Source organism: Manacus candei, unplaced genomic scaffold (assembly GCF_025592945.1).
Source record: "Manacus candei isolate 608988 ecotype Guabito, Panama unplaced genomic scaffold, ASM2559294v1 h1tg000014l, whole genome shotgun sequence".
Lineage (NCBI taxonomy): Eukaryota > Metazoa > Chordata > Aves > Passeriformes > Pipridae > Manacus > Manacus candei.
In genome coordinates this window covers 64,904,697-64,932,405 of record NW_026138062.1, presented here as the reverse complement: position 1 = coordinate 64,932,405, position 27,709 = coordinate 64,904,697, and the positions used below count along the sequence as shown (strand labels likewise).

At 38.3% G+C, this 27,709-nt stretch overlaps 2 protein-coding genes across 3 annotated transcripts in view; both read right to left on the bottom strand.

Moving 5' to 3' along the window:
* Positions 1 to 3,232, bottom strand: part of LOC127467734 (TPA-induced transmembrane protein-like) — a 35,301-nt gene extending 32,069 nt beyond the window's left edge. The window contains exon 1 of one of the 2 annotated variants that reach the window (XM_051780014.1): positions 1,778 to 3,232. In XM_051780014.1, the coding sequence (XP_051635974.1) occupies positions 1,778 to 1,942 (165 nt within the window). In that variant the 5' untranslated portion in view covers positions 1,943 to 3,232. The remainder of the gene's footprint in view (positions 1 to 1,777) is intronic. The other variant, XM_051780015.1, reaches the window with a different exon arrangement.
* Positions 3,233 to 4,015: 783 nt separating this feature from the next.
* Positions 4,016 to 27,240, bottom strand: LOC127467727 (suppressor of tumorigenicity 14 protein homolog). Its single transcript, XM_051779990.1, has 17 exons — positions 27,163 to 27,240; positions 26,666 to 26,834; positions 25,885 to 26,009; positions 24,934 to 25,001; positions 23,761 to 23,942; positions 23,626 to 23,664; positions 22,665 to 22,884; positions 21,127 to 21,266; positions 19,571 to 19,668; positions 18,523 to 18,635; positions 17,554 to 17,687; positions 12,982 to 13,089; positions 11,829 to 11,948; positions 11,030 to 11,213; positions 10,041 to 10,312; positions 8,318 to 8,454; positions 4,016 to 5,677 (listed from the first exon to the last, which is right to left on the bottom strand). Exons 1-17 carry the CDS (start codon positions 27,238 to 27,240, stop codon positions 5,519 to 5,521), a joined length of 2,346 nt encoding a protein of 781 aa, XP_051635950.1. The 3' UTR covers positions 4,016 to 5,518.
* Positions 27,241 to 27,709: the final 469 nt, after the last annotated feature.

Below are 27,709 nucleotides of genomic sequence, written 5' to 3'. Positions count from 1 at the left end.
CTTTTTTTAACTTTCTAAGAATCCAGCATAACAGAAAGGCTTTCACTGAATTTTACTGAATCCACCAGCTGGCTAAAAGTTTTTGTGAGGGTGGCAAGGGGACAGGGAGAGAAAACAAACACTTACAGAAAGATCTTACAAGAGTCATTTCTCCAGGAGCAGGGGCAGAAAAAGGGAAACACTCTCTGCAGACATCTCTGCACACAGAACTTTGCTTTGGTGGAGAACAAAGAGCAGAAACTGAATATGGTTTGACTTACAGCATACTTTCAGGTGTTATTATGTTTACCTATAAATTTTTTAATTTAATTTTTAAATGTGTTAGAAGACTGAAGCTTCAATTTAATATTTAACACTAGCATATCATTTTGTATTTAAAAATTTTTTAAAAGCCAGTAACTACTGCCTAGAGAGCGACTTTGAAATCAGACATAGTAATATTGGTTGAGACAGACAGCTGCCAAGTCCAGGTTTCTATTGAGCCGCCACATATTTAGATTACCACAAAATGTAATTCTTAATCACACATAGCATACTGCCTTGATCTCAAGAAACCCTTCAGCTCCACAGCTAGTCCAAGAGCCTCTGGACATTGCCCATAGGCATCACAAGACTTCTGGGGGGAAGCAACAGCAGCAGAGAAAAATCTCTCCCTGATGGGCAGGGCAGCTCTGATTAACCTGCCACCTAAGCAGAAAGCAAAACATGATAATTTTCCAGCAGTCGCTATAGGAAAGGAAGCCAATTGCCAGAATCAGCAGAAACAGAGCTTGAATGAAAACTCAGTTCTGGGAAGGGGAAGGATAAACTTAAGGGTAAAGTTTTGCAATATAGCCAAGCAGATCTAGCTCACCCCTGCCTCTCTTCCACCCTCTCCCGTTCCTCTTTGCACCTCCCTCAAATTTGTCTCACCCTGCAGCAAGCTGATTCAGCTTACCAGACCAGAGGAGAAGTAGCTGACCCCTGATATAGTAGAATAAATGGGGGTTTTGCCCAGCCAGTGGAATGGATCAACACACAGAGATGATCAGTGGGGCTTGCACAAGGAAGCAGTTGCAGTTACTCCACTAGGAGCAGGAAGGGAGGGGTGGTGTGACTAATACAGACAGCTCTCGGGGGGCTCAGCCATGCCTAGAGAAAAGTGGGAAACATCTTTGCTCTGTCACAAATATTCCTTGAGTGAGTAATGTAAATAATTGTACAACAGTCACCCGTGAACATATATTATACCTCTGCCAGCATTAGTCTGCTCCATAGCTTTAAGCTAAGTACTGGAAGCTACCTTCCTCAGGACTCATAGTTGGTCTGGACTGAGGCTTTGGAGCATTCTATTAATACAAATTCATAATGGTTAGTAACTCTGAATTACTCAAAGATAAAAAGAAAGAGTCCTGCATGCTCTGTTGGAGGACATTCTTGTTTTGGCAGCACTGTTTTCTGGTTAATTTGTGCTGAAGGGAAGCCTGTGTTTAAAACCGATTTCAACTTTTCTCCTTTCTGATTTTGAGCCCAATCCCACTGATGGCACATGAAAATAGAAAGCAAAACTCAGAGTATCAATTGCAACTTTAGTTCCCAAGTTAAAACTTAAAATACCACTCCAATATCAGAACATCTCACGGATAAGAAGAAAAAAAGTACGTTTTCAGCTCCTTTCCCTCTCCCTTGAACAATCAATTGAACCACCCCAGCAAGATGTTTCTGCAAAGTGTCATTTCTCTTGCTATGTAGTGTTTTTCCCAACAGCAAAGATCTAATGAGCAAGTAAAATTCTTACCTTTCTCGTTGGAGCATTTAGAGGCTTGTCATGATCAGCCTCGCTTTCCTCCACGTTTTCTTTTAATTCAATAATCTCATGCTCCTGAGCAGAGCTTTGCCTTTTTATTTCTTCTGTCTCTGTGCGAGGACCTCTGACTCTAAAGCAAGCACAGAGGCAACTCATTTCCTTCTGGTTTCAGGTCAGTAATAGCTCTGATACGAGGCTGGAGACACTAACAGGGAGAGTTGGGATAGTTTTCACAGAAGTGATCTCAAAACACTGATTAATAAGGGGAATTCCTTGGAAGAACAAATGACGTCGGCTGCACTAGCTACAGAGAAACAGGAGGTGGAGGAAGTATCAATTTGCCCAGTCGTGAGAACTACAGCTCTCTGCTGTGCAATACTAGGTTTTCCAGTTTGCCTGCCTTCCTGTACCAGCCCTTGACAAGCAAGTGACTAAACCTTCAGCAACGTTATCATTTGCTGAGGCAATTTTGAAAGGAACCAGAATGCTTTCCCTGCTGCTGTCAGCCAAAGCAATAAATTACTATTAATGTTTTCCATGCAGCTAAACAGATGTGGTTCTGAGCAGCACAAACTGAGTAAAGGATCATATAGATTGTGGTCTGCTTAGGCTGTGACTCTAGCAACGCTTGTAATTCTAGTCTCCCTGTATAGACAATAAAGAAATGAATGCTACTGATCTTTGGGCTGTGAATTGTCCTTTCCCTAAAATCACATCTGGTGTTAAAGAACCATTTCTGTCTATTAACATACTATCCAACCTAAACCTGAGAAGCTGCTTTCAGGTAAAACAAAAAAAAAAAATGCAAAACCACAAAGTACCAATCTGAGGAGAAGAGGAAGATGACCTTCAATTTCAACCTATGATCTACAGGGCATGTTTTTATGAAGCAGTCATGGTGATCTGGTTTGCATTAACTTCCCACGTGAACGCTCTTGTGCACTTAAAGTCACTCACCGCTGCTTACTGCAGCCAGGGCTGATTCCTCCCCCAACCTCCCCACTATCCGTCATCCTACCTCCTCTTATTTCTCCTGTTCTGACTCCACCCTCATGTTTCTCCTTCCTCCCCACAGAGCATCTCTCTCCCCTCTGGATCTAAAGGGCTGGACAGGTAGCTGTTTACTGCATTCTTGCTTACTCTTTTGTTCCAGCACAGGGAGGATCATGCATTAAGAGCCAAACAAAGCCTCTCTCAGCAACTCCCTTCTCTGCTGCCTGGGTATCCACTCAGAGCACTGCTACTTCTTTTTCCTACCAAAAGCCTGGGACGCTGTCTCTCCCCATCCTGCCACTTTGATTTTTTTTCTTTGTGCAACTCATCTGGCTACTGATGCCCAGGGTTCAGATTCCTGATGTGTCACAGCCACCCAGGCAAAGGCACTCCACAAAATTGAGCACATGTCTTATGTTTATTCAGCAAGTAAAAAGAAATACAAATTGTATAACCCCACCTTTGGTTCTGAGAATCCTGAGGACTGAGGATGAAGCTGAGTAGTCATCAAGATTATAACGTATCTGGATCCACAAGATTTTACCTGGGACATCTTCACTAGAAAAACCTTTATGAGCTGTTTCTCAGTACTCTGGCTGGAGACCGGCTTCATTTATTTAATTTCCAATCACAGTAAAAGACATTACCTTCCTACAGAATTGTCTGAAACCAAAAAGGCTTTTCTAAGTCAAATGAGTTAATGATTATAGATCTCACCATGCACAGGTCAAAGTCCTTATTTTCTTTATATCTGTGAAGGAGCTCCCTAAAGTCTTGAGTTTCTTTCATCTGGGGGAATCTAACTTCCACATTTGGTGCCCTTCTTGCATGTGAAGTACCAGCCCTTCTGACATGTGTTGCTGAGAAACTCTTAAATAAAATGAGAAGTCGAGAACCGACCTGAACTTTCTGGGCTAAGTTTTTATCTAAAACAGAACAGCAGGAAAACTGTTTTCTTCCCTAGCCAAGACATCTCTGGTTTCAATATAAGGAAAAGAAACTTGTGCCTTTAAATGTGCACTTTAGTAATAGGGTTATGCTAGGCTCAGCTTTACAAAAAGAGGAAACTCCAAGGTACACACATGTAGTCTGATTGCACCTGGGGATTAGGGTTTCAGAGGCACAAACAAATAAAACATATCCTCTTGCAGTTTTAGCATGTGTTTATTGAAAAGGAAGATCTGAATGACCGACTAGCCATTAAAGATAGTAACCTCCTAAAATATAGGCTTTGAGTATAGCTTATGCTGTAAGTTCGGCAGAAGCCAAGGTAAGGTGCCCAACACTAAAGTGAGAAAAGAAGGAAAAGCAATATCAGTGTTAGAAAGAAGTATCTCAGTGCATGCAGATTACAGTGGTAGCTCATTCCAGCATTTTCCCCACATGCTGCCAAGGTGGGTCTAAAACTAAAGATCACGTGTTTATGTGCTGCAGAGTAAGCGTGCTCTGTGGACAGCAATGACAGGCATTCAAATTGTCAACTTAATTTTTTTTTTTAAATACATTAAAGGTGAAAGCTAAATGTTTTGAACATCGAGCACAATTTAAAGACCATCTGCATGGTCTTAAAGCCATCTAAATAAATCTTTTATTAAGCTAAATATCAGTATTCTTAAGTCTCATAAGCAGTTTTGGAAATCTTAAATCAGCTAGATTTGGGATGATCCGCTCATCAGGAGATTGTAATTATCAACACTAGAATTACTGACAGGGTGAAAGGAATGTGGCTGCCATTTCCTTTTCTACTTTGGATGCAAGGATGCATCCAATCACATAAATCTATTTTCCTTTCATGTCCCTTTCAACAAAGTGTGGCCACATGGGCACAGCTCAGAAAGATACACAAAACAAAACTCCTGAACCTGAAACTCTGCTTGCTATGGACCAAGGAAATCAGGAAAAACAGTGAACCCATGCTTAAAATTCACAATGCATGCCAGAGACAGAGCTGGGGAAATACACCTGTAACAAACTGAAAACATTAAACCCTTCAGTTATGTTGAAATTGTAAAGATAATGTAAGAAAAAGTATTAGAGTTTTTTAGTTTAATTAATTACGAGTGATTAATTCTTTCCATTTACCTAGACGTCATCCTCTTCCAGTTCTTTAAGAGAAATATCTTGCATCCTAACGTTTGTGAGCAATATATCTTATATTTTTAAGAAAACACAGTAGAGAACCTAAAAGTTACAGCCCAGAAAGTAACAGTCGGGCAGTGGGAGCATAACTAGAGGTTGAATTAATCTAAGCTTTGTACACTATACACTATTTGTATTTTTGAGAAATATGAAATAATCATTTATGTTTAGAATCCTGTAACATCACTAAGGCAATATACATGAATTGAATATATATGGAATGTGGCTATGAATATGCAGATATGTGTATGTGGAAACATTTAGATATATAGAGATAACAAGAGACATGGAAGAAGAGAAGACTTGCACAAGAGAGTTTGGGCTGGATTTTTGTTACAGGTTCTAATCCATTTTGTTTTGTTCTTAAGGCAGTGCTGTTTCTGGTAATGGGGATAAAGAAGTTGAATCCATAAGGAACCTGAAGTTGCTCTGGATCTGAACAGTTATTTCTAGGTGAACCACAAATTATAGTTTCTCCATTAAGAAAGTGTATTCTTTCACAAAGAAACAGTCAATGGCATTTTCCTGTTATGCCATCAGGTAGACTACAGGAGGAAGTGCCTTTCATATGGAGATGATGTGCATTTTCTCCTTGGTTGATCAGTTTGTGTTCTGATGGATCCAGTCGTAGAGTGCTGTCACCTTAGTGTACACACCAGGACGATTGCGCCGAGCACATCCTTCACCCCAGCTCACAATGCCAGCAAGGTACCATCTATTCCCCTTTCCTGTGCAGGCCAAGGGACCTCCAGAATCTCCCTAAAATGAAGGGAGTCCAGCCATTAGTATACACACACACAAAGCACTGTAACAAAAGTTAGGTTATTTAAGAACAGTAAATACCTACCTTTCTGTTTCTCAAATTAAAACTTAATACTAGAGTCTAAATTCTGGATAGAATGTACCCAGCTAGACACCAAATTTTTTCAATTATCTTAACTTGTGGAGGTAGCACATAAAGCAATATAAATCACTGGCAAGAAGTAGTTTGTGAAAGTACCCCTTGCTAATTCCCACTACAGGATTCATAAAACAACTCAACACAGCCAAAATGGGGAGAGATGATGACGGGGACAGAAATGGGGAATTCTACTACCATTTGACCATAAATTGTTCACAGGTTGAAGGCAGAATTCTCATGGTGTGTGTTAAATAGGAACAGAAAGATACCACACACCGTCAATTAAAAACAAACAACAACAACAACAAAACCCAACAAACTAAACCAAACCCCAAGACAAACCAGGCACAATTAAGGATTATCATTAGTTTCATAGTCAAGACTGTGTCTACGTTTGTAGATGGAAAGGAAGGAATAAAGACTAAGGAACACACAAATAACAACCCAGTCCTCAAATGGAACATGCAGCTCTGCACAGCAGTGTAGGAAAATAAAAAATTCCATTTGGTTCAGTTCACAGGATCCAAATGCATTCAGGCTCATCAATGCTTTTGTGCCCTTCATTGTTTTAACCTTGTATGTCTTCCGTGAACTGGTCTGTTCACAGAACTCTGAGCAGCTACAGTGCAGCTCCTCTCTGCAGCTGTTCCTTACGCACACAAGGCAGTCAGCAGCCTCCAAAGTGACCCTGGCATTTGTTTGCCCCCCCCAGTTGGAGCTAAAACATGTAAAAGGTCAGAAGAAAGCCATGTACCAAGAAGAGTAATAACAGAAAAGCCTTCATCACCCAAATAAACAAAATTATTTAGAGATAAGAGAAGACGACAGAGCAGTTCTTCCACTCTCTCAGGTTGCTGTCCTATGAGCAATTTTAATGATCCAAGAGGCTGATCCCAAAGTGACTTGAGAAAGGAGGATACACAGTCCAGCTGATTACACAGCCTGTTCTGAAAGACCGAAAGGGCAGTATGATGGTGGCAGAGGAAGGATCCTACACAGATGAACTAAGACCAAAGAACATCCTGGAGTGATAAGAAAACAGTGTGAAAGAATAATTGTTTCATTTTTCACTGTAAGTATCAGATCCTCTAAAGATGAAAAGCGTTTGGAAGTTTCGCATAACTTGTGCAACACATGCACAGCTTACATGTCCAGGAAGAAATGAACAAAACAGGATGACCACAAGTCTGGAACTATAGTAAGAGGGTTTCAGGGTGCTGTGGGGGTTTCCTGAACTCCCAGTGTCATTCCTCTCTAGCACTGTACAGGAAATATACTAGTGACAGAAAACAAAAAAAATAGCAAAGATGCTACCCAGACCAAGAACTTAGAGGCCCAGAGGGCCAGCATGCTAGGATTCAAACACAGCCTATTATATTGGAAACTAGCCAGTATGAGATATAGCTGAATTGCTTAAAAATGTCCATCTGAAAATTCAAGGGCATTTCTTAAGCAATACTTCTTTGGAGGAACATCACACTCCTAAACCAACATGTTTTAACAAAACAATTCCAAGGTCTAAGGTTATAGACAAACTGTACATAAAGTTAACAAAAATAATAGTTCATTGAATTAGAACTTAAGGACTGCAAGAAAACCCTGCAAATAGTCTATTCCATATGAAGAAGTTTGACCCATTTTGAGCTACAATCTTGCAAAAATTTTGCTATTACATTAAAATAGTAGAATTTATATATTACACAAATATTATATCAAATTGCCACAGTCTAAAAATCAGTAACACATTTCTCTCCCTTTACACAGTAACTGGTATAAAAAACATGTTTGTAATTTTGAAAGTTGATAATTATCATAAGTTTAAATATTAAAAAAGTACACAACTAGTCTGATAACTGAGATGGAGGAAGAAAGCAGAGTCAGGACAATTGAAGTACATCCAAAGAGCAGTTTCTGATTGTGTGTATGAATAAGTGAGGTCATATAACTTATGATACAGTGATGTAGTCAAAAGTTGTATTAAAAGGGAACATTGCAGCTGCAGTTCCCAAACCTAGCTTAGCTTTTCTGTTTGTATTTCTTTGTAACTATAACAATACATTACTCATCATACTGTTACAGTATTTTAGCAATTACACACCCAGACACTAAAAAAGAAAAAAAAGAAATTAATACAAATTAATACAGATGGACCTAACTTCATTCCTTTTATCCTTATATTTTTCTTCTACAGTTATATTTCATATAAGGGAAGATGAAAAACAATTCTTGACACATTTGGCCCTTTGTCTTTGCAAAACAACATTTCTCAAGAGTCAGAGATTATCTGTGCCAAATTTCCTTCCTTGTTTTGGAGAGCCTTTAGTTGTCATTTTAAGTTAACCATACACTCACACTCAAGATATCTCTCTCTATTACTAATAAAAACAAAAAGAAAAAAAAAGGAAAAAAGAAAAACCATGCAAACAACCCACAACTCTGAACAGCTTTCTAAAGAAACCAAGTATTTCTTTGTAGTTTTTCTACAAGTTCCAGATTACCTGGCATGCATCAATGCCACCATTAAGATTCCCAGCACAGAGCATACGTGATGTAATAAGATCATCATACAGCTTGTTGCAAACACTTTGGTTAATTATTCTCACTCGAGCTTCTTGCAGTGTTTTGGCAAAATGACCTAGAAAAAAATACAAATAGTATTGCAGAGGTTAAGGTGGTACAAATTTCTAATAGAGATATCACAAAAGAGAATTGCTTCAAGCTCTAAATCTATCAGCTAATGACAGCAGAGTAGTTCTGTTCCCTTCAAATGGTGCCTGACCTCAAATTTTAAAAGTTCTTGTCCACACTACCCTCTAGACACAGAGGTCCCAATGCACCACCTTTGTATTTCCCTAGTCTTTATCCTAATGAGTCTGTTCTGCCAGAAAGTAGTAAAAGCACCATGCAAACTGTAAAATAAGATTCTACACAGAGTAACTATCTTTGAATGCCATTTCAAATTATGTCCAAAGACAATATGTTGTTATTCACACTATAGTTGTGCTCCAAAAAATGTCCAAGTCCTACAAAATGAAATTTATATGCTGTTTTCAATCCTCTCTAAATTGAGGAATAAAGCTAAAGGGGGAAAACCAAATAATTTAAAAAAAAAAACCAACAAAAAACCCAACAAAAAACAGCCTGCGAGTCACACATGATGCTAAGAACTTAATTCTGTGCTATAGTATTGACATAAGTTGTTGTTGTGAACTAAAAACCCCGAGTCATGTTTTGGTCCAATAGTGTACATAACCTTTTTGATACTTGGATGATCAGAGGAAGTGCAGAATTTTGGTTTGTTTGATTAGTCAGCTTTGAGGGTGGGTTCGGAGTGAAACAGATGGAAAAATATGTTCCTTTTACATAACATTATACTGAATTTGAATGTTACCCATGTAATTTTGATAAAAAGCAAGACGTATCAAGGCATCAATTGTAAAGCCGTTTGCACTTCATGAGGTTGTTCTGTTATTAATGAGATTTAATTATTTTTTTAAGGCATATTAAGTAAGCCAGAACTACACAGCCTAGGGGCTTCTGACCAAACATGAGGAACTAGGTCTCAGCACAACTGTGGGGACCTCTGAAGTGCTGAGGGGCTGTCCAAGACCAGGTTTCAACACTGGCTCCTGTTTAATGCTGAGACAGGGCCATGATCCCATGGGCTCTCCTGCCTCCCCTCTCCAATTCAATTTGCTTTTTTTCTGCCTCCTTACTGCAGCATGCTATTTCAAGCACAGAGGCAAAACTCTTCATGGGGCTAACATTAAACTGCCTTTAGTTGAGACAGAGAAAACAAAAAATCCTCCATGATATTTTTGCAATTACTGCTGTTCATGGCCCCCTATTGTCACAAATGTAGATATAGAGACAAATTCTTTCTCTGCAATAGCTGCAAGTCACTGTTTACTTTACATGCAAAATACCTATTCACCAGATAAAATAAGCCATGAGCACAGGCACATTTTTGTAAATCTATGGTCATTTGCTTTTCAATGATCTGTGACACCTGACTGTGCATTTTGTCACTTATCACCTGCCACCCAAGCAAATATTCAGAATTCACAGACTGTAGCTAAGGAGATTTTTTCTAGTTTTTTATAGACCCACTAAGTAAACCACAGAGTTGGGTTTTATTTTGCTTACAAGTATAAATATTTCATTGTTAGAGTTTAAAACTAAGCCAAACTTGTCAGAAGTATATCCAAGAAATGAACATACTATTTTCTTTTATGGCTCCCCAGCCAGTTATATAGCAGACAGTTCCATAAAGAAATACTCTAGAGGTGCTGGGTAAACAAATGGGCTGTACCAGCTCACTGAAGAATACAGGCATCTCCATTTCCAACAGGGCAATGTCATAATCTGAGATAGATTGGTCATACTGTGGGTGGACAATAATCCTTTTTATTGATCTCATAGCTACATGATTGCTCTTTCCATTAATAGTGTGTAAGCCCATATATGCTCTCCATCCCAAAGGAACAGAGTATCTGTAAAGAAAATGGTTTTAGAAGATCCCACTGGAAAGTAATGTAGTGTTAGTTCACTGCATTTTAACTACTTTTCAGTATTAGATGAGATTCATCAAAACCAAAGTGAATAGAGTAGAATAGTACTTCAGAAGATAGATATACTATAATCTCTGTCTCCTAAAACATTAAGTAATGTTTTTACTTGCTATTTTGAAAACAATTAATTTCCTAGAGTTCTAAGATCAATTCCATGCAATGCACCATGCTTTGGGAGTCAGAAAAGCATATTATTAAATTCTAATTCCTCCTTGTTGCATGTAGGAGGTATGTCTTTTCAATTTGCACTGCCTAAACTGAACATCAGTGAGTTTTACACTCAATAAATAGGAACTTTTCTGGAGAAAAAAGGCCACAGATTCTATTCAGAAAATCACTGCCTTAAGAAAAAAAAAAAAAAAAGAAAGATTAAAAAAAAAGGGTGTTTACCCTAAATCTAACAAAACAATGTTTTATCTTGCAGGATTGACTGACAATAGAAGCAAAGGAGTAACTTTGAATACTTCAGATTTTTGAAGCCAGCAGAATACAATACTGAGTGTTGATGTACTGATATGTCACAGAATTAAAACCTTAATCAATTTCTCTAGACAAGGAATAGCTACTGCAGACTTTTGAAAGCAACACTGTAAGGTTATTAAACTGTACATACTCTGAGAAAATATAATTTCTTCATACCTCACAGAATCAGAGTCCAGGAAGCAGTGGGCAGCAGATATGAGCCATCTGTTGGAAATAACAGATGCACCACATACATGACCTTGTGCTCCCATCTGTAAACTTGCTTGCCAAGGCCACTTTCCAGATCTTGCATCTTCACCTCCAACGATTCTGTTTTTCTTAATCTGGTGTCTTCCACAAGCTAATAGAAATCATTGAATACAATAGTAACAAAGCCCACAAGGTCATTTCACTTTGCCATGCTTAACACAAACTTTTATCCGCAGACCACAAAGCTGTTGGAAAAAAAAGAGTATTTTCTTATTGTGCAATTTGTAAAAATTGTAAAATCGCTCCTTCTCACTCAATGGGCAGGTGAGATATAAGCCAATCATTGCTTATCCTCCCTTGTAGCTTTCTAAAGAGGTTAAAATTTCAAAAAGACATTTAGGCACAAACCTAAGCTGGGTTGTTTCTGAAAGTTCACTTGAATACATTCTCACATTTTTCCCTCCTTCCAAACACAGCACTTAAACTGCATTTTATTCAGCTGCAACAAGCACTAAGACCTTCCAAATACTCCTGGAAGTGTTCATTGCTTGAAATAAGTCGTCACACACAGAATGGATGAGTGGATTTAAAAGAAACCATGCATAATTCAAGACGTACATTTTCATACCGATGTTGCTGGGAATTATTTTTTTTTAACTTCCATTTGATTTAATCAATTCTTTATCCAATTGTGCTTGACCGTAACACAAATTCCTGACTCAGTTTCCCTAGTCATAAACTAATTTTTACATAAATGTTACCACACCACAGTTCATTTCATCAGATCCATCTGCACAGTCTCTCTTCCCATCACACTCAGGATTTGGTTTCAGCAAGCACTTTCCATTGAGGCATTTGTATGCATAAGGGGAGCAACTTTTGTAGGCTGAAATAAGAGAGAGAAGATAGTGTCACAGGTTTGGAGTCAGGCTTTCAAATTATTAAAAAAACCCTTGCACTAGTTTTTCAAAACTACACATTCCAGTCTGCAGGAAGCCACAGCCTGTACTGGTGTAAACTGGTCCCTCTATGGAGAAGGTACAGTGGAATGTTTTACTCTGAATAACAATCACACTAATTTCAGTCTTCACTATCCATGAGGAAAAAGATATAAAAGTATCCAACTGTCTTCACCACCATTTTACTTAACTCTACACTGAATCAGCTAGGCTTGTCAGATCCGTTCTTTTACCTTCACCTAATGCACTACTGGCATTATGAATTATAAATCTTCACAGCACCTCTGCATTTTTAAGTGAAATAGAGAGAATTGTGGAAGAACTTTATACCTCTCACCAAGAAATTTTTTCTAAGGACTATCAAAGTTTACTATGTGAGAACCCTGACACATCTCAGCAATAGGTTTCCATCACTATTGTTCTTATTACCAGTTGCTTACACCTCTAAACAGTGGGAAGGAGTTTTTTTCAGCAAATGAAGACATACTCCTGGCTACCTCAAGGACCTAAGATACAAAACAAGCCAAGAATTATAATGGAAAAATGCAGCAAGTCACTAGGGAGACATTGGTAGTACTGGCAATGTCTGTAACCATTGTGGATCTACAGTAAAAAGACCATGACTGTGGCAACAGCCCCCAACCTACCATATCTCTCTCCCTTACATTATTTTGTACAGATCTGGCAGAACCTGGGGAAAAAGTGCTCTTCCAACAAGATCGCCAGCAAATGTGCTTTGTTCATCTTTCTAAAATGACTGTTATCTTGGATTTTGCTTCATTAATTGTCTAGATTCCCCCAAGAACTAGTTATACTCTGCATGTTTTATTTTCACAATTATGAAACTTTGTGCCATGAAAAAAATTTATTTAGAAATAACACATTTATCCATTAAAATAAGCATATTCCCACTTCTGCCTTCCACCATCTTTCAGAAGGGAGCTAAAAATATATACTTACAGCAGTTGTTTTCATCACTGTCCTCCCCACAGCTGTCATCTTCTTTACAAGACTTATACTGATGCTTACACCTTCTGTCACCACAGTTCAACCATTCTGGATTACAACCTGAAGAAGAAAGGTCTGTAAATGCTTTATAATTCCAATAGCAGGCTATCTGCCACAAGCTACAAACCTATCAGAGGTCACCTCGACGTTGCTGTGCTATCTCTGTCAGACATTAATCTACCCTGGTTTTGAGAGCATCCAGTGACAGAGAGACTTGTTTCATTACCTAACTTGTGCTGTGCTCTCTGACCTTGTGTTACCTTCTGGTCAGTCTTTCCGGCATCTCTTCAGTGTTCCTTATCTTCTTTGATGTGCAGTACCCAATTTGGATACAATACTGTAGCTGAGGCCTTCCCACCAGTGACTGAGAAGATATTTTCAAACTCCCGCTTTATATCCTAGTGTGATGCTTAAAAACCCCCCAAAACAAAACAAGACAACCAAAAAACAAAACACCAAGTACACACAAAACACACAAAGAATATTTTATCACTTTGACTCACAAGTCATCTTTTGAGCAACTATTATCCCCCCAGCCATTTTTAGCAAAAAAGCAATGTAGGCAATCCACTTGTCTATTTGATTCCCTGTGTTCAGATCTTGTCTTTATTTTTCTACATATATGTTCTCCAACTTCTCAGAAGCATTTATAAATACATCCCTCTTTCTCTTGTGTAGCACTTTCCCTATATCATAAGCATCTACTCTAGTCTATCATTTAGATCATGAACAAAAATTATGTGACATTCCATAACAGATATTGGCAGAATGACAATGAAAATATCCTTTCACTTTGGTAATTACTCTTGGCCATTTGTTCTCTGGAAACAGTTTTCTGTATTTTTTCCTTACTATGCTTTCTTCACTTACTGACAAGCTTGTCACACAAGACAGCGTGAAAGTACAGCTTCTCCTCTATTTATCCTCTCACAGTGGGGAATTAAAACAATATTGTAAAACTACATGCTGGTTTTTAATATTTTCACTGTTTACAAATAGTTTATTTGTTGTGCTATGTTTTTTTTTCCCTTTGGAAGATTAACTTATAAAGGTTGGTGTAAAATTCCCTCTTCATTTTTTTGTTCTCCCACTCTTAAGAGATGCATTACACAGCCTCTTCTCCAGACTTTTATATCTTCACCCACATCCCTCATGTGATCTTAAAGATCACCACCAGTATTTTAGAGAACTTCAGACAGCCTCTAAACTTCGTGGAACAAACTCTTTAAAGAAGACAACAAACAAGAAATAATTGCTCTACCACAATCTAGTTCATCACTACCATTTGAGCAGCCTTTCCAGCCTTCAGACAGATTGCTTGAAGGAATGCATGTTCTATCTGCATATCTAAGGACAAGCTAGAAAAATAAGAAATCAGTGGCACTAGAAATGCTTTTACAGTCTAAATGCATTAATGCAGGACTACACCATGCAGAAATACTAAAATGGTTGTTAAAAATTGAAGCTAGTGTCATTTATACAATAAATTGAATGTTAAAAAAGGAAACAATATCTTACTTGGCACAACCTGTCAAAGATTTTTATCAATCAGTCTGGATCAAATTAATCAATATTCATCTAAATGGAAATTAGCAAATTAATCTCACATTAACTACCTCACTCTGAGGGTTGAGAGTGATTCAGCACAGACACATAACAAGTACTGATAGCAAACACTTGTTTAATTTGTTAAGGGAATGTATTCTACACAGGAGCATCTAAGGAGAAGGAAAATAAAAAAAAACCAAAACTAGGCATTCTCTTTAATATTATAGATAAATATTTCCTGATATTAAAATGTTGCAGAAAGTAACCTGTCTTACTACATTCAACTGAAGGTCTTATGTGAATAAGTGCCTTATTAAACCTTTTCCAAATCCAATTTCATTATGAAACAGCCTTTCCCCAAGAATTTCTTTCACATTCACTTAAACTACCAACTAGTATAGATGGTCACTTGTTCGTTTGCAATAAATAAAAAAATGTTTGTTCTCTTCCAATGTTTCAGATGTGTCAGGGAAAAAAATTATCTGTGGAAGAACAAGTAGTCAAAAGTTCTCTTCTTTCTGCCCAAGTCAAATGAAACTTTTTTCTCATCTAGCACCATAAGCAAATTAAGAGCTACATCAGATTGAAGGACCAAACATATTTGTCCCACAGTTGTCTTATCAGTTCCAATCTGGGGTAATTTAGTCCTCTTCATTGCCTTGCATGTGATGTCAGTGGGAGGAAAGTACACACTAGGTAGCCAGCAGCGTTTCCATTTTCTCTTCACCACTCCCAAAGTTATTCAGATGATGGCTGGCATTTGCTTTCCAGGTCAACTCAGAGCATTGCCTGTGATTTTTAATAAGTGTGTTTTTAATAGGTACCCAACAATGGAAAGAAACTAATCTGAGGTGAGTGACTGCAGGTACTACAGATACAGGAGATTAATTCTTTTTCCCCCTTTCTACTTCTACAGGCACATCTGACCTAGAAAACCAGTGCTCTTAATGCATGCTGCGCTCTCAGATGGTCTTCCACAAATTACTGTAATGACTTGATACTGACACATCACAGCTATTTTACCCCGCCTGCTGAGTCTTAATACAGATCCTTATGATCATGACTAAGACTTGATTAAATAACTTGGAGCCATCTGCTTGCTCCTCAGTGCTAGAAGCAGAGCACACGGATAGTACTAGACCCCGACAAATTAGAGGACTGGGCAATCACCAGCCATATGAAGCTTAACAAGGGAAAGTGTTGGATTCTGCACTTGGGATGGGGCAACCCTGGTTGTGTGTATAGACTGGAGAACAAGAGACTGGAAAGCAGTGCCATAGAAAGGGACCTGGGGGTCTTGGTCAATGGCAAGTTGCATATGAGTCAGCAGTGCCCTGGCAGCCAGGAGGGCCAACCATGTCCTGGGGGGCATCAGGCAAAGCATCACCAGTTGGTCAAGGGAGGGGATTGTCCCACTCTGCTCTGCACTGGGGCAGCCTCACCTGGAATACTGTGTGCAGTTTTGGGCACCACAATATAAAAGAGACATTAAACTACTAGAGAGTGTTCAAAGGAGGGCAATAAAGATAGTGAAGGGTCTGGAGGGAGAGCCATATAAGGAGCAGCTTGGTCTGTTCAGCCTGGAGAAGGGGAGACCTCACTACAGTTACAACTTCCTCCTCACAGGAAGAGGAGAGACAGACACTGATCTCTTCTCTGTAACAGAGCCCAAAGGAATGGCCTGAAGTTGAGTCAGAGGAGGTTTACATTGGATATCAGGAAAAGGTTCTTCACCCAGAGGGTGGCTGGGGACTGGAACAGGCTCCCCGGGGAAGTGGTCACAGCACTAAGCCTGACAGAGTTCAAGAGGCGTTTAGACAATGCTCTCAGGCACATGGTGTGATTCTTGGGGTGTCCTGTGCAAGGCCAGGAGTTGGACTCTATGATCCTGATGGGTCCCTTCCAACTCAGCATATTCTATGATTGTAATAAAGACTGGGGATTTTCTCTGTTAGGCTTAGACTCATCTTTAGCCCGTTTTTGAGGCAGTGACTGGAATAACCACAGCATATGGTATAGTCTGTAACTTTTTCTAGTACAAAGAGACACACATTGGTGGAAGCAGAAATTCCTAAAAATTGTGTTAGTCCTGTAGAATGACCAACCATAAAACCTAACACTTGTTTATAATGGAAGTCATGAAACAAGAATCTTTATCAGAGACCTTAATACATAAATGCTTCTGTGTCAACACTGAACTACATTTGGTCAAGCAAGCTGAGGATTTGAAGAGGTTTCAAAAACTCATCTGATCTCTTAAAATTGCAGAGAACTTTAGTTACCTAGATGTTAATTGGGTAAAGGAAATAAAAGGCATAGAAAAAATAAGATATTCCATCTTTTCTAAGAAATATCACATGTAGATATGTTTATCCCCCAAAAATTCCTGTTTCACCCTCAGAAGCTCCCCAAGACCTAACACTGATCCAGAAGTGCATAGACTGGGGAATCGGGAGAGGGCTATAAGAAACTCAGTCATATTTCTGCAACATCTGCTAGCAAGGGGTCCTCTTCAACTGTCAGTGAAAATCTAAAGTGTTTGCCTAAACCTGGAAACTGATTTAGAGCAAGTTGAGTTGTGAATTTAGAGAGAAGACTAAGTATTCATGGTTAACTTCTGCTGGCAGAGGAGTCATGCTTAGAGGCTCTCTGCCATACTATTTTCATGTTGCAGCTTGGCTATTTTAAGGTGTTAGCAAAGTGCCATATAGTTAGATCCACAGAAATGGAGAAATTTTTTTTTACTACCCATTTTACATAAGTATTGATAAAACCTAGAAAATAAGCTTCTTAAAGCATCTTATTCTAAATGTGTACATCTATTTGTTCAATTAAAGACAGAATCATATTTTAAACATTTATCTCTTGAAATAGGTTAAGAATAAAAGGCAGGTTGATTTGTATGTGGTTGGCCTGTCAAGCACGGTTTCTCAAAGGTTTGTCCTTAAAAATTAAAGTATGTGCTCAATAACTTACGGTCCGTGTGACTGAAGGCTTTATATTCAATATAAAACCCTCTGTGGGTGACCAGTTCATCAGAATGGAAATTGATTGCAACAGAATAGCCATATTCCCTGTTTCTGTTGTTTTCTGAAAGAGCTTTACAGTATCTAGCAAGGTAAAAGTGAGAATTATTAATTTCTAACCAAACAGACCATTACCACCCAGCTACATCTACTTTTACTGAAAGGTAATGACACCAAAAAGCTCTTAAAACAATGCAGTAAAGATCAGTTATATTTTGGTGTTAAAAACAGCCCAACAGAAGCATTGGAAAGCCTATTTACAAATGCCTTCCACTCCACACTAGCAGACTTTGAAACAAAATACAGCAAGATGATCCATGTCAGGATCTACCTTAAAAATACAAACTGCTTCAAGCATGTTTGATTTCAGATTTCCCATTTAGGTTTGCAAATCCAAGAGCTGCAAATCCAGTGAAGGATTGAATCATTCAACCAAATCCAATAGGTGTTGCTTATTTCAATATGCACCTTCCAAGAGGCAAATTACTCAGAGTAGTGGTTTTTTTTTAGTGTTAGTGTAACAATTACAGTCACTAAAGAGTAAGTGGTATAGAAAATGAAGGTTCTGATGGATGCAAGCTCTTCACCTGCATCAACACCACTGCCAGCAATTTACAGTTCATCTGCAGCTGCATAAAATCCTGTAGTTTTCTACATTATTGCTTTTAAGGGGAACAAAAGTGTAAGTAAGTGCCTGTAGAAAAACCAGGATGCCTAAATTAACGTAATGACAAATGTTTAATACTAGGGCAGGATTAAGAACATTCTGCTGCTGAAGTTCTTTGGAAGCATGCCAATTTTTTGTTGAAATGTATCTTTCTGCACTTTAAGTGGTGATGTATTTTTTTCTTAAGTACAGTACATTGTGCAGAACATCGAAATGCAAATTAATATCTCAGAAAATAATGTCTTTACTCACCTAACTCCATCAATTTCTAACCAGTCTTTATCACATTTACTGGACCCTGGAGACTTCTCTTGAATTTGTATTACAAGGATTTTTAGTGACAGCTTGTAGCCAGGCAATGGTGCCTAAAAATCAAAGGATAAATACCCCGACATACATATTCACAAGGTGAAAAAGGCCTGTGCTGCCAAGATGGCAAATCTTTGTATACATATTATTAGATTGAAAGTACTGCATTTCTATTGTGCAAATTAGTGCCTTCGAAGAACCAAAAAACTTTCCCGATTTAAAAATCTATAGAAATCTTTTTAGATCCAACTTTGGCCAGACTCTGCCAAATAAAGGAGGGTGAGCATTTCTGCAGTCAGCATAGAGCACTGTATCAGAAGTTCATCCTATGTTTGTACTACCATGTGTTCCTATTCCTTTCGTGAACAGAGATGAGAGTTTTATGCTACAAGCTGCTAATAATTTTCACTGAGCACAAGAAAGGTAGAGACTGTTACCAAGTTATATATATGAAAAGTTTCCTTTACCAGGGAAAGTAAAAAAGTACTTAAATGCTTAATGGAGCAACAGACAAACACACTGGGGAGTTGGTAAAAATCATGGGGAGATTTTAAGTCCTGCCAAAGGACTTGCTGGACATTCAGAGCTAACTTTTGAGCCAGAGAAGATCCTGTTTCTGCAGAATTCAGGGAAATACAGTGTGGTATCCACCATATGAGGCATGATTTATATGACCATTTTTTCTTTCTGACATAGAAGAAAAGTGTTGATTATTATTAATTTTCTCTGGTTGCTAGGAGTTCTCTCACCCATTAATTTGGTTTTGCCACGAATAATACTCAAACTTTTGGAAGTTGGCAATGTTTCCCTTCCATAGCTGGCATCTGTACATCAGACAGGAAAGAAATGAGTGCCTGAAAAGAAGTCAGGTGCAGGAGTCCCACTAAGTTTTCTCTCTGTTCCGCCCACATCAAAAGTAATTTCTCCCAATTTTTTGTCTAATTAACATAAACCAAAGTCATCAGTACTCAGAAGAGATCCCGGAACTTACTTTGATGATCCAGCTGCAGTCAATGTTTGGTGGGTAGTAACTTGGGTAATAAGGGGAACTCAGTGTCCCGTTCCAGGAAATGTAATGACCACCACACACTGGGAGAGAAATATATCAGCAAGGAACACCGTTATTATCTCAGCCTGGTTAAAGGGCAGAGGTTACTTCACTTGTTAGGACCCTTCTCTATGTACTGAGTTAGAAGAATGGGTTGTGACAGTATTAAACTCACATTTTGCCCATATTAACAGGAAATCACTCAACTGCCACCTCTCCATCACACTGGATTTCTCTTATTAAATTACAGCTAAGGGTAAGTACAAAACACCTTTGACTGAAGTTTTTAAAAAATGTTCTTTCGTGGTAGGTAGAAGAAGCAACTAAATGTGGATGCAACAAACCTCCCCCTTCCAATGTGCTTCTGACCTTTCTGTAGGCATTATCAAAAATTAAAAAGCAATCAGCCCAATGAAGTGAAACCTCTGTTTAATTTCACGTAAACCAGTTTATGTGAAAGTTCTCAGTCTGAAAATTCATGCCACATTTGAACAGTACTTTTGAGGTTTTATTTTCTACCAAGGACTCTCCTAGACATCCAGTCCTCAGTGCTTTTAGTTCCCTTTTGATAACATCACAAATGCAAACATGAATATAACAGAAATGAAGACAATTTTGAAAATAACAATATTTTGTGGCAACCCCCAATCTAAATATCATTTGGAATGCTAATCTTCAGAAAAATTAAGCCATTCTAGTTAGTAATGTGCATGGAATAGGTATTTGCCTAAGCAGCATCCACAAAGACACAAGTTCAAGTGTGTAAGATTTGGAAAAGTTTATCCCCTGTGATTTGTTCCGCAAGTTTGAAAATAGTCGCTTGCTTTATTGTCAAAATTCTTTCACTTAGGCTTTACCAAATTAGCGTCACTAAACTTGACCTGGTGAAGCCCCTTCATCTCCTCTACAATACTACAGTTTATCATTACTCATAATATTTCACTAATCATCCAGAACTCATGTAAAATTCATAGTACTGTATAGGTTCGGAATATACTTCATAGGTCTTGAAACACTTTTCTTGTACATTTAACTACATTGAACAGTACTTTCAGTAAAGGAACAAAGACCTATTAGAACTGTTTGCTCTTGTTTTCCATTTTCTTTAAACACACATTCTACAGTCTGGGGATAGATTGCCAAAACTGATAAAAGTGCTGTTCTTTGACTGGAACTATGCAGCCTTGCCTAGACATATAGTGCCTGTAGGGCTATCTGGCTGGCTGCTCTGCTGCCACTGCTCAGTGTTTTCCATGTAGCAAGACCAGCGTCTGGCAAGTATGGCTTGAGTAGTTATCAGAAAGACAAAAAAATCTCCCAGACTAAAGGATTTTTCTATTCTTTGTTCAGTTCTCAAACTTTTTTCAAAGTGGGTCAGAATGACAATGCCCTGACTTATACGCCAACATTCCCTCCCACAAGTATGTTCAAAGCAATATCAACTTTTTTAGAGGCAAAACCAGGAATACGTTAGATGCTTGTTGCTATTAATTACTTACTGATTTTAGGAATGGCTTGAAAGTGAGCTTTTAATATGCTGCTTCCTTCTCTTTGGTCCAGTGAGAAGGTAAGCAACATCACATTACTAGATGAAGTTAAACGTACAACAGAAGGAGCCCAGGCCCCAGGTCCACACCATCTGGAATAGTACACAAAAAAAATGCATTAAAAAAATCCCATATTCCAGTTATCTTTGCTGAGAAACCAGGCAGAAATAACACTGATCTGGTCATCTGCGCTTCTGAAGCATTCCTTTGGCTACCACTTCCCTTTTATTCTTCCACCCCGCTGACAGCACACAAGCCGCTAGAGTTTCCCGTCACTGAGGCTTAGTCACTCAGGGTGAAAAATCACCCTTGTTCTTGCTTAACAAGTGCCCCAGAGTTTTCAGGCCTGCACAAGCTTCAGAGAGGGAGTGCCAGACTATGTTATTTCAGTAGTGGTAGGGGCACTGGGTAGGTCTGAAAAGACAACAAGTGTCAGTGCAGCAGCGTTGAGAAGCATCTATGCAACAGATAAGCCCAAACATTTTCAATCTATTAACATTCACTTTGGTTTCATGTCACAAGAGCTATTACACAAAATGTGAAGGTCTATGCATGGAAACTATTAATTCTTACTGATCTTCTACTTGAATAATGAGTTAATTTATAATCTTGAAGCTTGAAAACTTACTTCTACTTGCAATTTGAGATGCTATCTCTTGCATCTCCAAATTCATTCTTATGTTTATTCCATTTTGAAATACACAGCATATTTTGGATTTCTTTTCATTAATTGATAAATCTGTGTTAAAAATTTCTAGCAGTTTTCTCTTCCCCTTGCACAGAAAATGAAAGCAATTAAGACAAGACCTCTCAGTAACTGTCTTTTCATCACAGCCCTGCCACTGTCACCAAGATCCACATTGGCAGCATAAAAATAAAATTTTTGAACCTTAAACTGAAAGTAGTTGTCTTTTGCTTTCCAGCAGGCTATTCCTGGTTCCCATTTCATGTGAGACACTAGATTTGCCTCTCTTGCAGACATTATTAAATCTGTTTTATCATAATAGCTGACAAAACCTTTATAAAATAACTATTTGAGTCCTGTCTGCACTGAAACTGGACTACTATAAAACATGTATTTTCTAAAAGTGATAGAATACAATACTATAAAAAGTCTGTATCTTTTTGAGGTGTGACAGTAACTGTATGAAATCAAATCCATTAAAAATTAGTCATAAAATAGAATAAGCCTCACAGAAATTTATAGCAGGTTCCCTAGGGAAGGGGTCATGGCACCAAGCCTGTCAGAGTTCAAGAAGCATCTGGACAGGGCTCTTAGTCATATGGTTTAGCTTTAGTACAATGAGGAGCAGGGAATTGCACTTGAAGATGCTTATGGCTCCCTTCCAACTTTTGTAGAAGGTCTTTTCATTGCCTGACACAATATTTTTAATTAAGTTTTGTTTGGAGCCTTACATTTTATCAATTTGGTACAGTTTCAGAGAGTTTCTGTACAGCTCAATAAAACACCTTTGCTATCTCTATCATACCTGGTAATGATCTTGTTTTGCAGTGGAAGAAGGAAATCATATGCTGATAAGTGGTGTGATGCACAGCTCTCTGGAGTGACACCATGCAAAGTGATAACTACCAGTCTCACCACATAGTTAGAAGGAACTCGCAGCCTCCATTGATAAAAAGACTTTTTGGGATTCATCAGAGTTAGAGTCCTGTTGTTACCTGGCTTGGCATACAGGTCAAAGGATACTGCTATACAAAAGAAGCTAGATCAGTGGCTGAAAAACTGTTAAGCTGAAAGATAAATTAAGTTCTTGGATAAAATTTCAAACAAGGTAGAAACCATCACCTCCCCACACTTCTTGACTACTCTAATCCCTTTTTGCCCTTCCCTTTTCAGTTCTATTCTCTTTTCCCTACCAGACTGCATCACCTTCTCCAGCTCTGGACAAGCCTCATCACCACCAGCTCATCACACACTCCACAAGCAGGAGGTGATTTGGCTGCAATTGCTACGATCTCTGTTTCACACCGACTGCTTCCTGCATCATTTTCTCTTTGCCCCTCTCCATGCAATGAGAACACCAAGTACACAAAGCCAATCTCAAGGTGTGCTTGATGTGGAGAAATCAAGCAAAGTGAATTAAAGCTTTACACTGTCTGACTGATCACTACAAAACTATCTAATCACAAGATAAGTAAGCGATATATAATTTTGTAGAGTTGGTTTTTTTTTTTAAAGATGCCAAGGATAGGAACCAGTTCATTGCAATGCAGTGGGAACTATTAAATTTCAACCATTTTAGTCAGAACATCAGAATAAAAGCTGTAAGGTATTTTCATCCAGCCTCTATTTGGAGCACAAGCCAGGGAGATTCCCTAGTTTGGTTTAGTTTGTAGGCCCTACAGATATAAATGGCAAACTGCCATTTTTCTGTTACAGGATTCCCCCCTGCCCCATAGTGGTATCAGTTGGGATTGAAGCATAATTACCTGATTTTAGCATCACATCATATTCTGTGGAATCTGAAACTGAAATTTGTTAACTATCAGCTACATAAGTCAAAGACACAAACTGGAGGAAGAAAAATAGACAGAATAGGAATTAAACGACAGGTACATTGTTACCAAAAAGTTCCATTGTAACAAGGTCAAAATCTTCCTCCCCAGAAGAACTGAACAAGTGAGTTGCCTGTTTACTACACATTTCTTTTTGTTCCACTGGGGTTAATTTCTTAAGAGAAGCAACTATGTCTTGTGGTGCCCAGAATGTATTCCAGTAGTAAGCTCGAAGTCCAAATTCCCCTTCACTGTGAAAGGAAAAAGGTGCATCATAAATACACTGTAATTACTATTTTGGACATGATTTCCTCTGGTCTACATTTCTGGCTGGCACAGTTTCATAGCCAGTTGAACTGCTGTGCAAAGAGTTGCAGCTGAACACACTGGCAAAAAGTTCTCTTGTTTAACAATTGCTTTTGCTATACAGTAGAAATACTTCGAAAATATGCTGCTTAAAAGGTTACACACTAACACTGAAAACTACACCTCACAAAATCCTTGCAATAATTTTCATGGAATCAGATATTTCCATCCCTGCTGTATAATTATACACTTTTAAGATCATGTTACAGCTCCAGAAACATTGTACTTTTTTTTTTTTATCTGAGGTTAACACCTTATGACAACACAATTTTATGCCCATACTTTGATACAACATTTCATACAATTGTTGCTGAAAGAAACAATCTTTATGAGTACATATAGAAAGTATGACCTCAGTGATTCAAAGAGACAATCCATCACACTCCTCCTTTCAAAATGGCCTGTGGACTGACCTGTCAGAGTTTTCAGAAACTACCAGGATAGTAGTAGCCATCTGCTCAGTGTATTTATCCTTCTCACCAGGAGCTTAAGCAGAATGTCTTGCCCAAAATTATACATTTAATTTTTGTTTTGATAGGTTAAAAAGGAACTTCATTTGAATAGACAAAACCAAAATAGCATTCTGCAAGTGCCAAATTGTTATTTCAAAAATTAGAAATAGATGAATATACTATAAAACAACCCATAAAACAAGGAACAATTAATTAGACTTCATTTCTCTCACCGATTCTACAGGGCAAGACAGAAATCACTCTATTAGCTTAACTCATATACTTAAGTGCATTTCTACATTTTTAATTCTCTGACAGACATCTGCATGTTCTTCCAGGTAACTCATTTAAAATGCATGAAAAAAAAAAAGAGAAACACAGTTGAGTATTTTAAATTTATACCACATGTTGAAACAGTACCTACCTGAAAGCAGCCACCACAGACTTCAAATAGTACTTTCCCAAGAAGGAAGACTCATATGTTTCTGCCAACTGACAATCAAATGGTGGTAAAAGAAAATGCAAAGCATTATATTTTAGTGCCAATATAATCTCTTATGTTATAAAACATTTGTCTTTTTCTTCCTTTTCTCTTCCTCACACCCCCACATGTATCAAAAGCACTGTCCATCACTTTCACAAAATGTATCAAATTAGGCTCATAATTTTGCATTAAATTCCACTAAAATAAAAAATTGCTTCCAAGTCACATCACATTTCAAGACCATTGAACTAGCCATGAAAAACAAGACTTTAATAATACATTTATATTTTTGTTTCAGTCTTTAAGTTTCTGCCATGTAATCTGGGCATAAGCAACTTGTATTGGCAGTGCACAAAGCAGCTTTGAGGCACTAGATTAGCTCTTCTGGGAAATACAGGCTAACAGAGAACTGCTTTGTGTTTAAGGCTGCTGTTCACGTGTACCTAGGAAACAGTATTGATCTCACAAACAGAAACTCATAAGAAGTGCAAGAAAGAAAGCATTGTTGTGAGTGACAAAGGAAAACAAAATAAAAAGTCAAGCACTGAATTGGAGATATAATTAAAAAAAATGAAGGGAAAAAATGTAGAAGGAAGAGAGTTTGAATGAAGTAAAACAAAAACAGTCTCCTCTTTCCTTTGAGTATTTTTTCCATAACCTTGAAACCCACAGGTTTATTATCTAGAAAACATTGACCTTACTATAAGACTCACAGCCCCATCTGTCTAGCTATGTTTCAAAATCTGAAAACTGCCAAGGCAATTGCTAGCTTTAAACTTGCAATTTTGAAGGAAAAAAAATAGTTACGACTATCTGGAATCCCCTCCTCATTCCCAGTCTGATTCTGTAAAAATATTTATAAATTATTGCTCTATTTATGTGGGAACTTACATAATTTTGGATTGCTTCTGCTTGCAGGAGGAATTTCTGTGATGTTGGATCATTGAGGTCATTTGTGTAAGTCAAATTAGGAATTTCTAGGCTTCCACCAACATAAATGAAGGAGAAAGCTGGAGCTGAGGGAAAAAAAAGATTAAAAAAATTATCACACCTAATAACATCATAGAAAAGCTTCCAGAACAAGAGGCTTGCAGAAGCATGTATTTGTCTTTGGTGCCTGTAGGTATGAGTTCTTAGGAGAAACATGCAGTAATAACCAGAATGCTGAATCACTCTCACTGACAGAGTAATGCCCAGCAGGAAAGGAGAGAAATGAGGTACAGGTTCAGACAGGCATTTTTACTAGGAAGATTTAATTGTTAAGCTTCCATTTTTTGCAGTGCTTATCTCCTGAAGAGGTATGGTTTTAACGGCTATGTGTTGAGATTTGGGAAGGTATATATGCAAGTTAGGTACCTGTCCTGTTTTTTGGAAAAGGGGAATAGAAGATAGACATCTAATTCCTGTAGGTTCTTGGGAAAGACGACAATTATAATAATGATGGTATTCACAAACAGAGTCAAGCAATTGAGATAAAATGCATACCTTCAATATTCTTGTGCAGCTATAAACTGCTAACTATTGTGCATTTTGTTCCTTTAGCAAAGACATGAAGGAGAAGGGAAAGCCAAGTAGCTTAGGTGCACATTATGTGCTCAGCTGCTTAGTGCAGAGCTTTTCACAGCGCAGAATGTGAACCCAGCATGGTCTGGATGAGATGGGTAACACTTACAGAAAGAATAGTGCAGGACTAGCACGATTACTGTAACTGTTAAAGAAACTACAGATAATATTCCTAGAAGCCGTCTCCTCCAGAAAGACAACTTCATCCTTTTGAAGACATGATACTTTTGACATAAGCCATCTTGGTAGGATGGGTAGTAGCAAACATGTGGACTTTCCTAGAGAATGACACGGGAAGGCACCAATTAGTAAGGCAACAAAGAAGAGCTATCGTATTACATTTTAGTATATTTACTCTTTAGTTTTAAAGACATTAAAATTGAGATAATATCTTTCACGTTATCAGCTACATCACCCACGAAACCCACAGATTTCTTGGCTGCTTGCTTGCTTAATGCATTTCAATCTACGGAAACGTGTGTGTGGGGAAATTATTATCACCTTGGTTAAGAGCAATTCATGAAGAGCAGAGGTCAATGCACACCAGAGTGGACAAGGAGATCGTTTACTATGTGCCTACTATAAAGCTCAGCTGGTGCCTCTTACCTGCCCTGCAGCCCGCTCAGCGTCTGGAGCTGGAATGCTGTACACAGAAGTCTGGCTGGAGGGGAGAGCCCGTAGCATGATGCTGTGACACAAACACCTTCTGACAAACCTACTATCAGAACTCTGAACAACCCTCACTTCTGAAACAGAGTTGAATAGCATGCTACTCTCCCCACCGCACACCCCGGGCATCTCTTATTTCCCCTTTGCCACACTGCTTGAAGTTGGAGCCAGCTGATCTGTGATCAAAGAAGGTTGGGAGGAAAAGCTACCATCACTGTAACTCTTTGTTTGCCTAACTGGCTAAGTAGGATATGGATCCCACCATTTCAAAACAGGTCACTTCTTTCAGAAATAATAGAGTACAGAAATAATTTATTATACAATGGAAAGGTCATGCAAGCAATTTACAGATAAAAAAATCCCAGAGCAACATAAACGAGGCAACTTCTAATAAACGCCCAGTGGAATCCACAGAAATACTGAAGAGAGAAGAAATGCTCAATTCCACAGACCACTTGAACTTTCCAGTCTCAAGCTGGTACCA